This window comes from Oryctolagus cuniculus, chromosome 11 (assembly GCF_051225735.1).
Source record: "Oryctolagus cuniculus isolate XC-2025 breed Fujian yellow rabbit chromosome 11, ASM5122573v1, whole genome shotgun sequence".
Taxonomy (NCBI): domain Eukaryota; kingdom Metazoa; phylum Chordata; class Mammalia; order Lagomorpha; family Leporidae; genus Oryctolagus; species Oryctolagus cuniculus.
The window spans coordinates 54,500,921-54,513,697 of NC_142877.1; the positions used below are offsets into that span (position 1 = coordinate 54,500,921).

The 12,777-nt window shown below is 49.9% G+C and overlaps 2 protein-coding genes across 16 annotated transcripts in view; one reads left to right on the forward strand and one right to left on the reverse strand.

The window, feature by feature from the left end:
* Positions 1–4,566, reverse strand: part of SLC11A2 (solute carrier family 11 member 2) — an 81,213-nt gene extending 76,647 nt beyond the window's left edge. For 3 of the 5 annotated variants that reach the window (XR_016216733.1, XM_051846287.3, XM_089308351.1), the window contains exon 1: positions 3,189–4,566. The gene's annotated coding sequence lies outside the window, so the exon portion shown is untranslated. The remainder of the gene's footprint in view (positions 1–3,188) is intronic. The other 2 variants (XR_016216732.1, XM_051846286.3) reach the window with 1 other exon arrangement.
* Positions 4,567–4,675: 109 nt separating this feature from the next.
* LETMD1 (LETM1 domain containing 1) lies at positions 4,676–12,645 on the forward strand. Of its 11 annotated transcripts, none has more exons than XM_089308356.1 (10): positions 4,676–4,849; positions 5,372–5,523; positions 7,468–7,583; positions 8,416–8,498; positions 9,674–9,743; positions 9,838–9,930; positions 10,051–10,152; positions 10,254–10,406; positions 10,739–10,835; positions 11,674–12,645. In XM_089308356.1, the coding sequence occupies exons 2-10, from the start codon at positions 5,517–5,519 to the stop codon at positions 11,742–11,744; spliced, it is 792 nt and encodes a 263-aa protein (XP_089164482.1). In that variant the 5' UTR covers positions 4,676–4,849; positions 5,372–5,516; the 3' UTR covers positions 11,745–12,645. The 11 variants fall into 11 exon arrangements, with proteins under 11 accessions (XP_089164482.1, XP_089164485.1, XP_089164481.1 ...); XM_089308359.1 differs by having other exon boundaries at positions 8,450–8,498; XM_089308355.1 differs by having other exon boundaries at positions 4,676–4,803.
* The last annotated feature ends 132 nt before the right edge of the window (positions 12,646–12,777 follow it).

Consider the following 12,777-nt stretch of genomic DNA (forward strand, 5'->3'; position numbering starts at 1 on the left):
TCACTTTCTTCAGTTATAAAGTGGAGGTAACGATAGTACCTACCTTAGGAAGGTCAACTGAGAATTAAATGAGCGAATCTACGAAAGCACTGAGAACGCTGACAGCACACAGTGCCTGTGTAACATGAGTTAGTATTATCATCATTTCATTTGGAACCTGAAAGGCAAGTCTGAGTAAGCCAGGAGGAAGGGAGGAAGAGAAGAAATCCCAAGCAGAGAAGAGTAACATACGCAAAAGCCCAGGGGCAAAACAGCTGCCTGGTTAGGGCAGGGCTGAAAGGCCAAGGTCTGTTAGCACTTTAGGAAGCTAAGGGGCAGACACAGCACCAGGCGAGGCTGGGAAGGCTAAGAGGGGGACCATAACGTGAGACCTCGCAGGCCGGGTTACAGAGGCTGGACTTCATCCTGGCCGTCAGAGGAGACCTGAGAGGGGAATGAACCGTTTACACTCGCAGTGTAAGAAGCTCTCTCCGGCTGCGTGGCTGGAGCAGGGACAAACAGATGCAAGGAAACCAGTAAGTCTGGACCAGAGGCTTGGAGGTCAGACTACAGCAGAGGCAGGAGGGATGGAAGGTTGAAGAAACAGAAGATAGATCTAACGAGACTTGGGCATGTGTGTGTGTGTGTGTGTGTGTGTGCTGGGTGAAGCAGCAGTGACAGAGGGGCACTAAAATATCTGAGGAAAGAATAAATTCCTATGTTCCTGCATATTCTTTTTTTTTTTTTTTAATTTATTTACTGAGATTGGGGCCGGCGCTGTGGCACAGTGGGTAAAGACGCGGTTTGCGGTGCTGGCATTCCATATGGGCACCAGTTCAAGTCCCGGCTGCTCCATTTCTGTTTCAGTTCTCTGCTGTGTCCTGGGAAAGCAGTAGAGGATTGCCCAAGTCTTGGTCCCCTGCACCCACATGGGAGACCTAGAAGAAACTCCTGGCTTGGGATTGGCCCAGCTCCAGCTGTTGCAGCCACTTGGGGAGTGAACCAGTGAATGGAAGACCCTTCTCTCTCTCTCTCTCTCTCTCTCTCTGCTTCTCTTCTCTTCTCTGCCTTTCAAAAAAAATAAAATGAAATCTTTTTAAAAAATCGCTTACTGGCCGGCGCCGCAGCTCACTAGGCTAATCCTCCGCCTTGTGGCGCCGGCACACCAGGTTCTAGTCCCAGTTGGGGCGCCGGATTCTGTCCCGGTTGCCCCTCTTCCAGGCCAGCTCTCTGCTGTGGCCAGGGAGTGCAGTGGAGGATGGTCCAAGCGCTTGGACCCTGCACCCCATGGGAGACCAGGAAAAGCACCTGGCTCCTGCCATCGGATCAGTGCGGTGCGCCGGCCGCAGCGCGCCGGCCGCGGCAGCCATTGGAAGATCAGCACGGCAAAGGAAGACCTTTCTCTCTGTCTCTCTCTCTCACTGTCCACTCTGCCTGTCAAATAATAATAATAATAATAATAATTAAAAATCGCTTACTTATTTGGAAGGCAGAATAACCAAGAAGAAAAAAGAGAGAGAGAGAGATTTTCCATTTGCTGGTTCATTCTCCAGATGGGTGCAAGAACCAGAACCAGACCAGGCCAAGGAAACCAGGACCAGGAACTCTATCTGGGTCTCCCATGTGGGTAACATGGACCCAAGTAATTGAGTCATCATCCACCTCCTTCCTGGGCGCTTAGCCGGAAGCTGGATTGGAAGAGGCATACATGGAACTTGAACTGGCTCTCCCATGTGGGAGTTTAATACCCTGTGCTCCAGCACCTGTCCCTGCCATACTCTTTTGCTGAACAAAATGTCTTTCTTCTATTCCATCTTTCCAGGTACAATTTCTCCACAAAACTATCTCTGATTGTCCCCTTCCCCAGGAATGTTCTAGAAATACAGAGCTGAACATTCTTTTCTATAAACTGCTAAAGTTAATTTGTCTTCCTTTATTTCACAGGGAGACAGAGACGGAGACAGGATCCTCCATCTGTGCATCCACTCCCCAAATGCCCACAACAGTCAGAGCTGGTTCAGATGGAAGCCAGCAACCTGGAACTTAGGGTCCTCCACATGGGTGGCAGGGAGCCAAATCCTCAAAACACCACCACCTGCTTCCCAGGGGGTGTGCACACCAGCAGGAAGCTGGAATCAGAAGCAGGGCCCGGACTAGCATCTAGCCACTCTGATAGAGGATGCTGGCATCCCAAGTGGTGTTTTTCTTTTAAGATTTATTTTTATTTATTTGAAAGGAAGAGTTATAACAAGAGAGAGAGAGAGAAAGAGAGCGAGATCTTCCACCCACTGGTTCACTCCCCAAATGGCCACAACAGCTGGGGTTGGGCCAGGCCAAAGCCAAGAGCCTGGAACTCCATCCGGGTCTTCCACGTACTTGGGCCATCTTCTGCTGCTTTCCCAGACACACTAGAGGGAACTGAAAGAAGTGGAGCAATTCAGACTGGAACCAGCACCCACATGTTAGTGTCCCAGGCAGTGGCTTAATCTGAAATGCCAGACCACCCCTACCCACCCTCCAAGTATTGTCTTAACCACTGAGCCAAACACCCACCTCCCACAACTTCTATGCACATTCCTCAACTATTTTTTTTTTTTGACAAGCAGAGTTAGACAGTGAGAGACAGAGAGACAGAGAGAAAGGTCTTCCTTCCGTTGGTTCACCCCTCAAATGGCTGCCACGGCTGGCACTGCACCAATCCGAAGCCAGGAGCCAGGTGCCTCCTCCTGGTCTCCCATGCGGGTGCAGGGCCCAAGCACTTGGGCCACAGCAGAGAGCTGGACTGGAAGAGGATCAACTGGGACAGAATCCAGCGCCCTGGGACTAGAACCTGGGGTGCCGCCGCCGCAGGCGGAGGATTAGCCTAGTGAGCTGTGACACCAGCCTCCTCAACTATTTTTTAAAAAATATTTTATTTATCTGAAACGCAGAGTTACAGAGAAAGGGAGAGAGAGATCTTCCACCTGCTGGTCCACTCTCCAAATGGGCTCAACAGCTGGGGCTGGGCCAGGCTGAAGCCACAAGCCAGGAGCCTCATCCGGGTCTCCCACATAGGTGCAGGGCCGCAAGCACTTGGGTGTAGTAGCAGGGAGCTGAATTGGAAGTGGAGCAACTGGGACTCAAAACAGTGCCCATTTGGGATGCCAGTGCTACAGGCTGCAGCTTAACCTGCCAAACCCCCAAACACGAACATGCTGGAGACACAGTACCTGGAGAGGAGGTGGCAACTCCCTGAAGACAGAGACTTCTCAGTCAACTTCTCATCTCGCCCACCGCACCGCCTCCAGGGCCACACTTGCAGAACCAGCCCTCAGACTACGTGGGTGCGACACTCCCAAGCAGCTCATGCCAATACACAGCGCGGGACCGAAGCAAAGGCTTTCCTCCATCGTGTTCTTTGCTCATCACAGAACTCCTAAGGCGGGTGCCACTTCCCGGGGAACAAACTCAGAGCTAGACTAACACGTCCAAGGTCGCACACAAGAAAGCAAACGGCGGGTGCTCAGACTCAGACCCAGACTCCGTGGTTCCAAATGGAATGTTCTTTCCACCTCCCCCCCTCCACAGAGGTTAAACACTCACACGGACCCAAGAGAAACGTGAACTCTTGGGAGCACCTTAAGTGCCACTTCTGCAAATCCTCCCCAGCTTCAAGTATTAATTTACTCAGAAATGTTTACTGAGCACTAACTACGAGGGTGCTTCATTTGTGGAAAACAGAATCCAAAGATAGTTTATTCTGGGCATGGTATTTTGAAATTCATGCATTTAAGGGAATCTTGAAAAAGTCTATGGAAAATGTGCATGATGGGCGACTATGCATGGATTTCCAAACACACTCTCCAAATACACATCTCCTAATTCCAGTTTTCCACGATGTTTTTTTTTTAAATGCTCTGGTCCGTGCCAAGTATGGCACCTAGTGTTGGGAGTACCGAAGTGACCCAGGCAAGAGGTGCTTGCTGTCTTGTTCAGGAAGCTGGTCAAACAGGGAAACGAATGCATAAAAAAATACAAGGGTAATACGAGAAAAAAATACATATATGCGTCCTGTTTGTGGGTACTACTTCAGAACGGCGGGTCAGAAAAATTAGCATTTGACACTAAGCTTGGTCTTCAGTAGGCGCCTAACGAAAGATACTTTTCCACAGGCCCATTCCGGAATTCCACGAAAAGAAAGAAAAAGAAAAGCGTACTTAGCAAGGAGGCCGCTCCCACGTTGCTGACTCTGCAGCCACCCGGACGAAAATGGACAGTTCCCGGCCAATTAATTAGGCCGCCACCTTCAGAGAGCGCCGCGGGTCCTCCCAGCCGCCAGGGGGCGACGTGGCCGGAGGCGCTGCCAAATTGACATCGGGAACCGGTCAAGCCCTCAACGCCTCGAGTCTAGGCAGAGGTTAAGGGAGGGAGGCGCCAGAAAGCTCTGAGACCCCAGGGAATCGTGAAGAGTCACTAGGCCTCTCAAGGAGAAGGCGTCCTGAAGTTCACAAACCCCCACTACTGACACAAGCCCTCACTCCCTCGGGGAAAGACCGCTTCCGGCGCCTTTAAACCCGGAAGTAACGCTGCGTCCAATCCTGGCCCTTCTTCCGTACTTCGCGCCGCGGCTACCGAATCAGCGCCCAGGTGAGGCGGATGCGTCGTCAGTGACCTTTGATCCGCAGACACCCACTCGTCCGCCCCGCCCCTTCGCCCCGCCCTCGCGGTGAAGATGGCGCTCTCCAGGGTGTGCTGGGCTCGAGCTGCTCTCTGGAGTTCGGCTGTCACCCGTGGACCTTTTGTCAGCCGGAGGCTGCAGCTTGGTCACTCTTGGGTGGCCCCTCGGTGAGGGACCTGGAGAGAGAAAAGCGTTGTTGACGTCCAGACCCTTGCAAGTGGCTCCACCTTACTTGCATGCTGTCTTCATTTTCAGGGTTCCCCGCCCTGGCCCCGGAATATTTTTTTTATTATTATTCTCAAGATTCGCACCCCGATCGTGTTAGAGACCTGACTTCCTGACTATCAGCTTTCAGTGCTCCGTGTTGTCTGGTCTACGCGTCCGCCCTGAGTGTTCCGAATCCATCTCTCAGCCCCTTTTTCGGCTCAAGTTTAATGGCTACTGTGTTGATTCCACCTCTCTCTCTAAGCCTTACCCGTGGTTCAGATTGTCGCAGAAGCTTTGCAGTCTTTCCGGCTCCGTTTCACTGCCTCTCTTTCTTTCCTGCCTGTCCTCCGCCCTATAATCTGTATCCCTAGGCCCCAAGATTTCTTCCTTGATTTCAGGAGCTTCAGGTCTTGGCATACGTTTTCTGAGGCTTGAGTTGTATGTTAGGGACCCCCAGGTTGTGCGGGGCTGGGGGTGGGGGGCTTCTTGGACTGGTTCCCAGATAGTCTTTCTTGATCTTCCTTGTAGGTCTTGCAAGCTTCACTTTTCTCCAAAGGCAGATGTGAAGAGTTTGATCTCTTATGTGGTGACCAAGACAAAAGCGATTAATGGAAAATACCATCGTTTCTTGGGCCGTCATTTCCCCCGCTTCTATGTCCTGTATACAATCTTCATGAAAGGTAAACACAGAACTACAGTAGAAGTCCTTGAGTCAGCTCTTGGGCCGCGTCGGCAAAGGAAATAAATGAGATTGTTTTGCAAGTTGTGCCCTGAGGATGTGAGCTAGGATGTCTTCTGTTTCATAGAGGCCTGATTCTTATAAATTAGAATGTGAGGATGTTTCTGGAAAGATGTGATGAGAAACAGCTTCTGACAACACAGGAGAGGGAAGAGAAAGTAGGTTTCTTGTGGGTAACCACACACCTGGCTATAGTTGATCGCCCTGTTTTTATCAGCTGACCTGGCCCATTCGAAGGGAAGTCTAAATGCAGGTCCCAAATCTATCTTAGGTAGCATGTTGTACTAAACAGTACTAATTGGCTTCTGAATGTTGTGGTTCAGACATCTACATCCTAGGACACCATATAAGCAGTGCCCTGTCTACTCCATAGTCAGGGTCCCGCATCAAATCTCAGCTTGTCACTTGCTGGCTGTGTGATTGGGTTCGTTCCCTAACCTCTGTGTCCCTTGGTTTTCTCAAAATCTGTTAAAAATAAGAATAGACCCTATTGACTACATGGTTGTGATCGTTAAATAAGTCACTGCCAGGAGTCTCCAGACATTTCATAGAAAATGTGTATTATGAGAAAACTATACTTGGGTATCATAATCTTTGTACCAAACCAAACATCTTTTAATTCCATTTTTTCCATGCACTTTTTGACATACTCTGATATGTGAAAGGTACTTAGTAAGTTCCCATTAAGTGTTAGTTGTTATAGTGTGTGCTTTTATGATAATGCCAATTATGATAAAGTACCACACTAGTCACCTTGGAAAATTATTCTAATTTTACAATTATTTATTCTTATCTAGAGAGATAGAATTGGCTGTTTTGTCTGCCCTTAGGCTTATAACTAGGACTTAATAAGAGAAAGGTTTGAAAGCATTTTGGTTTGTTTTAAAACCTCTAATTGAAAGCTTGTAAACATACATATGCAAAATTAAAATAATGTAATGAATTTCCATGTACTCAACCTCACTTCAACATTATTAACTTAAGACAGTCATTCTTACCTCATTTAAATGCTAGCTTTCTCCTTCATTTTTGAAGTCAATCTGGATATCACTTAAATTGTAAATATACTATGACAAGACTTTTAAAAAAGCTAGTCTTGGCCGGCAACGCGGCTCAATAGGCTAATCCTCCACCTAGCGGCGCCGGCACACCAGGTTCTAGTCCCGGTTGGGGCGCCGGATTCTGTCCCGGTTGCCCCTCTTCCAGGCCAGCTCTCTGCTGTGGCCCGGGAAGGCAGTGGAGGATGGCCCAGGTGCTTGGGCCCTGCACCCCATGGGAGACCAGGATAAGTACCTGGCTCCTGCCATTGGATCAGCGCGGTGCGCCAGCTGCAGCGCGCCAACCATGGCGGCCATTGGAGGGTAAACCAACAGCAAGAGGGAAGACCTTTTCTCTCTGTCTCTCTTTCACTATCCACTCTGCCTGTCAAAAAAAAAAAAAAAAAAAAAGCTAGTCTTTGGTAAAGGTAGGAATTTCTATAGTACGAAGCCTTAACATAGAATTATAAAAATATATTGGATTATATTATTTATAAAAGTGTTCCAAGAAAGTAGGTAAGTTAATGTCTGGCTGGGTGATCTCTAGGGCTAATCGAGCAAGACTCTCTGAAGTCAAGTGAGCTTGATTTTGAAAGACAGGATGAATAATGAGTCCCAACTTAGCTTGAAGAGAGGTGTTGTGCTAGGGGAAAAAGGCCGGGTTGGCCTCATAAGAGTTCCGGGTTACCTCCATTAAAGCGTTTATGCAGTGTAATGTTGGGGAGGCTGAACGTGTGTGTGAGTGTGTGCATGTGAGTGTGTGTGTGTGAGTGAACATAGGGTAGGAAGCTCTGATAAGATTCAAACTGGGATAACGTCACACTGTGTCTTCTACTTTGATGAGGCAGGGTTGCAAATGTTATGGGCGGACGCCAAAAAGGCCAGAAGAATAAAGACAAATATGTGGAAACACAATATAAAGTTTCATCAGCTTTCATACCGGGAGATGGAGCATTTGAGACAGGTACGGGCTGGGGGGCATATCTCCGGAAGTTTATGGTGATACAATCACGATCAATCAAAATCTCAAGCTTTTCTCCTTTCCTTTCTTGCTCACCACTGATCAAGCTTTCACCCTTTGCAATAAGATCAAAATGTTGAGCAGAACGAAGGCATGAGGTGATTCGTCAGAAATGGGTTCATCGAGAATTGAGCCCCATTGAGTTTCTGGTACCTTCTGAATGAGCCGTGCAAACACTGACATCCAGTGCATTTCTGAACGTGCAAACACACGCAAGGATCCAAAGGGCAGTAGGAAGTAGTATTGGGTGGTGACTTGATAAGGTGGTTTTGGACCTGAACAAAAATCTAGAATTCCTGCAAACTAGGAAGAGTGCACTGAGAGAGTTGGCATTATGTCAGTCCTTGTACCAGGTAATATCTGGGATACAACAACTGATGTAGGTGTTTAGTTCACTGGTGAAGCTGCTACCTGGGGATGCCCACATTCCATATCAGAGTCCCTGGGTTTGAGTTCCGGTTCCATTGCTGATTCCAGTGTCCTGCTAATGCACACCCTGGGAGGCAGTGGATAATGGCTCAAATACTTGGGCACCTGCCACCCACCTGGCTTTGGCCCGGCCCAACCCCAGCTGTCTCTGTCTCTCTGCCTGTCAGCTAAATACATTTTTTTAAAATTTAGGTGAATATATCAGAGGCCCTGCCCTTATGGAACTTACCACATCTCACTTCTGGGCTGTAGTAGAAGTACACTGTGCAGTGGGGTGGAGGGAGTTGTGCATTACATTATCAGGACGTGCATGGGTTAAACTGCATCTGTGTTTATTTCTGTGTAGTTTCGCCGAGACGTCACCAAGTGTCTTTTCCTAGGTATTATTTCCATCCCACCTTTTGCCAACTACCTGGTCTTCTTGCTAATGTGAGTACGGACTGTGTATCCCCAGCATCTTGAAGATATATGGATGTTTTCAAAGCTAAAAGTTATTTTAAAAAGAAAGAATGATGCACTGAGGAAGTTAGACAGAGGAACTTCCTGTCCCACTGTTACCCCCTGATCCCAAGGGGTTCATCAGAGCCACTCAAGCTGCTGTTCGGTTAGCCGGACGCTTCCAGCCGTAGATGCCGATAACCTAGAGTTTCCCTGTCTCATGGCTTAGCCGCCATGGGTGATGGGAAATGAGATAAAGACCTTCTCCCTCATCCCTAGAGCCAGCAGCCTACTCCCTGAGAGTCACAGCAATTTGGGATGAATTATTTTTTTTCCTCCAGAAAAAGATGCTGCTTATATTCTGTTCATCTGTCTTTATTGCTTCCTAGCCAAAGATGACACTTCCTGCTGTCTAGCAGAAACCTCAAGGCTTAAAAGCCTAAGACATGGTCTTCATGATTATTGGGGTGGGAATCAAGGGGATGATTGGTTTTTCTCTTCCACGTGATGCTGACAGAGGCTCCTCCCCACAGTGATATATTTCAGTCCAGAGGGTCCAAGGTCACTCTCAAGTTCAGTGCCTTGGCAGGGATTCCTGGAAAACTAGAACTGTCAACCAGAGAGCCTGCCTGTGGCCTCCTGTGCGCGGTGGCCCCAGGGCAGTGGGACTGTTCTCCGAGCAGCTCAGGGCTCTGGGAGCGAGTGCTCCAGCAAAGAAGCATCTGGACGGCCTTTTATAACCTTGTCCTAGAGGTCACCTAGATGCACTTCTGTTCCATTTTGTTAGTAACATCAGTCACCCAGCATGGACCCAAGGGTGTGGATGAGGCGTAGACCTCCCCTCTCCGGGAAAGGAGCACTGGAGAATGCGTGGCCCTCTTTGCAAACCACTGCACACATGGATGAGTCCATTTAGAAGTGCGTGAGGACACTACAGCCAGGATGCCAGCAAAGGATAGGCCTTCGGATACCTGCGTGCAGCTCTGTCCAAAGCGTGCTCCTCGTGTGCGTTAGTTCTGAGGAGTCCTTTTGTGTGCTTGCTACAGGCCAGGTTATCCCACTGCTTCCCTTCACGGGAGTTTCCAGTAATGGTGCCTGACACTGTGCTTCGTTTAAGGAAAAGAACCATAGAGTATGAATATAACATGTCCGTCTCCTCTCCCTAGCCACCGCGCCGCGCCGTGTCTGCAGGATGCCAGTTTCAGCATGTGGCTTGGCGATTCTTTTTCCCTACAGGTATCTATTTCCTAGGCAACTACTGATCCGGCATTTCTGGACCCCAAAACAGCAGATTGATTTCTTAGATATCTATCACGCTCTCCGGAAACAGGCTCACCCGGAAATCGTTAGCTATTTAGAAAAGGCCAGCCCTCTCATTGCTGATGGAGGACTCCGGTGGCAGCTGACAGACCTGTGCAACAAGGTAGGCCTCCAGGCGGCCCTGCCACAGACCAGGGATCTCACAGGAGCCACCGTACCCCAGCACCGGGTGGGGGGACTACTCGAGACCCTGCTGACATCCGCCAAACCCACATCTCTGCAGGTACAGCGTGGCACGCACCCAGCAGTACAGGATCTCCTGGCTCTGAGACAGTGCTTCCGTTCCCACCCTCTGGACATGAACCAGCTCCAGACCTCGCAAGTGGTGAGTGCACCGAGGCCACCTCGTCCACGGCCCCCGCTCGTTCCAGGCCTTGGCCTGGGCTAAGCTGTTTAACTTTCCCCTCCTGTTCTTTTGCATCGCAGAAAGCCTTGAGCCGGGCCATGCTGCTCACTTCTTACCTGCCCCCTCCGTTGTTGCGACGGCGGCTGAAAGCTCACACCACTGTCATCCAGCAGCTGGATAAAGCTCTGGCAAAGCTGGGGGTCGGCCAGCTGACCGCACAGGAAGTGAGATCGGTGAGAGCGTGGTTGTGGCAGCCCTCAGCCCATTCTCTCATTTCCCTGCCTTTTTTCTCACTCAACTCAATTAGTGGATAGAAGTTGCCCTCGGTAATTTTTGTTTAATTTCTTTTCGGGCACTCTCCTTGAGATGCACTGTCTTAGGTTGGATGGGTCTCTTTGCTTGTCATCTTGTCCGTCACTAGTTCAGGTTGCCACGGTGAGTGGTTTCCTGCGGGGATGAAGTTGTAACTTATTTAAAGGAGATCTAGGACTGTTTGTGCATCCCCACTTCCTTGCCATACTCACCCTGCGATTGTTAAGGACCGTTTCTTCTCGGAATGCTGTAGGCCTGTTATCTTCGTGGCCTGAACTCTACCCACATTGCTGAGGACAGGTGTCGGACTTGGCTGGGAGAATGGCTACAGATTTCCTGCAGCCTGGAAGGTAAGACAGGTCTCTGTGGTTTGGGGATGATTTTGGAGTTAATTATTGAGTACTGTGATAACCCTTTCCTAACATATATGTCTAATTGAAGAGAGGCAAACTCAGAGGCCTGGGCAGATAATGAACTATGAAGTGGGGGTAGGGGGTGGGGGTGTAGTCTGAGATGGAGCTTCCCCACCTTCACACGTTGTGCGCTTTTGCTCTTAGAGCCCATCTTGTGCACCATAGGATGGTTAGCAATATCCCTGGCCCCACCACCAGACGCCAGGAGCACCCCTTCACCTCTGCTTATGACAGCCAAAAGTGTTTCCAGATGGGCCAGATGTTCTGGAGTTGGGGGCTGGAGGAAAAGGGCAGAGCTGTCCCCGTGTAGAAGCACAGGTGTACAGGCATTCAAACTTAAAGCAAACACTGTGCTACCTAAAGACAGGGTCTCCAAGGTGGGGAACTAGGCCTGTTGGCCTCTTGTTTGGAACCTTTGGCTAGGTCTCGATGTTTCCTTGGCCTTGGGACATCAGGGTAGGCCTGTTAACCTTGACTCTGGAACTCCCAAGGGGGCTCATTTCTACCAGAGAAACCCGAGGTGACAGTGGCGTTTAGTTCCCTTACGCTTTCTGAATTTGCCACTGCCATCACATGAGATTCAAGAAATAGAGAATGAGTTGATGTGAATATAAAGTGGAAGGAAAGTAAAGCAGGGGCGCCTTGGTTACGGGGCCTGTTGATGCTCTGCCCCCTGCACTTGGCTTCTTGCCTCCAGGTTCAGGGCCTGTGCGCCACAACGGGTGGAAGACAAATGGCTTCCTAGCCCAACCACTAACACTGCTGGTACTTTCAGAAGCCGAGCTGTCCCTCCTGCTGCACAGCGTGGTTCTGCTTTCCACCAACTACCTTGGGACAAGACGCTGAGTGAGCCACGGAGTGGATGGTGGCGTCCTGCGATCGCGTAGCTAAACCGTGTGGGACCAAACAGCCCTTGTCAGCAAAGGCTCTGTGCGCACTTAGATGTGTGGGAGGCGGAGGAGCAGGGGCCATGGGCTTCGCTGCGTGCCCCCCATGTGAGAACGTCAGACATTCACACACAGAACTGAAACAAACCTTTCCAGGGGTGGCCCATGTGCGGTGCCATCCTGCCTCCCCCGTAAGCAGCTGGAGCCTCTGTATTCGGCTCCTCCACGAGGTGTTCAATTTGGGTCCTAGGAAGTCAGTTTTTGCCCCAGGTGGGACTCCTCATTTGGCCTAGACCACTGCCACGCCTTGACAGTTTTGAATTTAAGACTTTCTGCCTGGCAAGAACAGCACTTGCATCCACACGTACCCTTCAACGCTGTCCTCAATCCTTTCTAGTGACCAAAACACGGGGTTTTGTGGGCCTCTCTCTCTCTCTGGCATGGGCGAACGTCTTCCTTTCCTTCTCAAATCCTTTGAACGCCTTGACTGTTTTTCCCGGTGATTAACATGTGGGAACAGGCTGCTGGAGGAAACAGGAAGTGCTTCCCGGCCCCTCCCCCAGTACGCCCAGCCTCCACGCCCCATTGTCTTAACTTCTGGGCTCTAGCGCAGCCCCTGTGGATCTTAAACTCTGTTACCGCCACTGCTGCAGCAACCCAGCTGTGACCATTGCTGGCTGCCTTCTTAGGGCCCTTGGGCAGTCCCGCCCAGCCTAGGGAGAGCAGCAGGGGTCTGCTTGGAGCTAGTGAGCCAGGTTTAGCTTTTGTGTGTGTCCATCGGTGACATGTAAGTTCTGTAGTATTTATTGTAAATGCATGAAGAAACCCAAGTAAAGACTGAAACCAGTGGGCGGCAATGACTTACACGTGTGGTGATCAGTCATTTCTGCAAAGGCTCCTTTTACAAGCCTGACACACTTTAACTAAAGGGATTGGATTGGTTGAACAGGACACTTCTGGTGGGATGGAAGCCGATCTTTTTGTTGGACGTT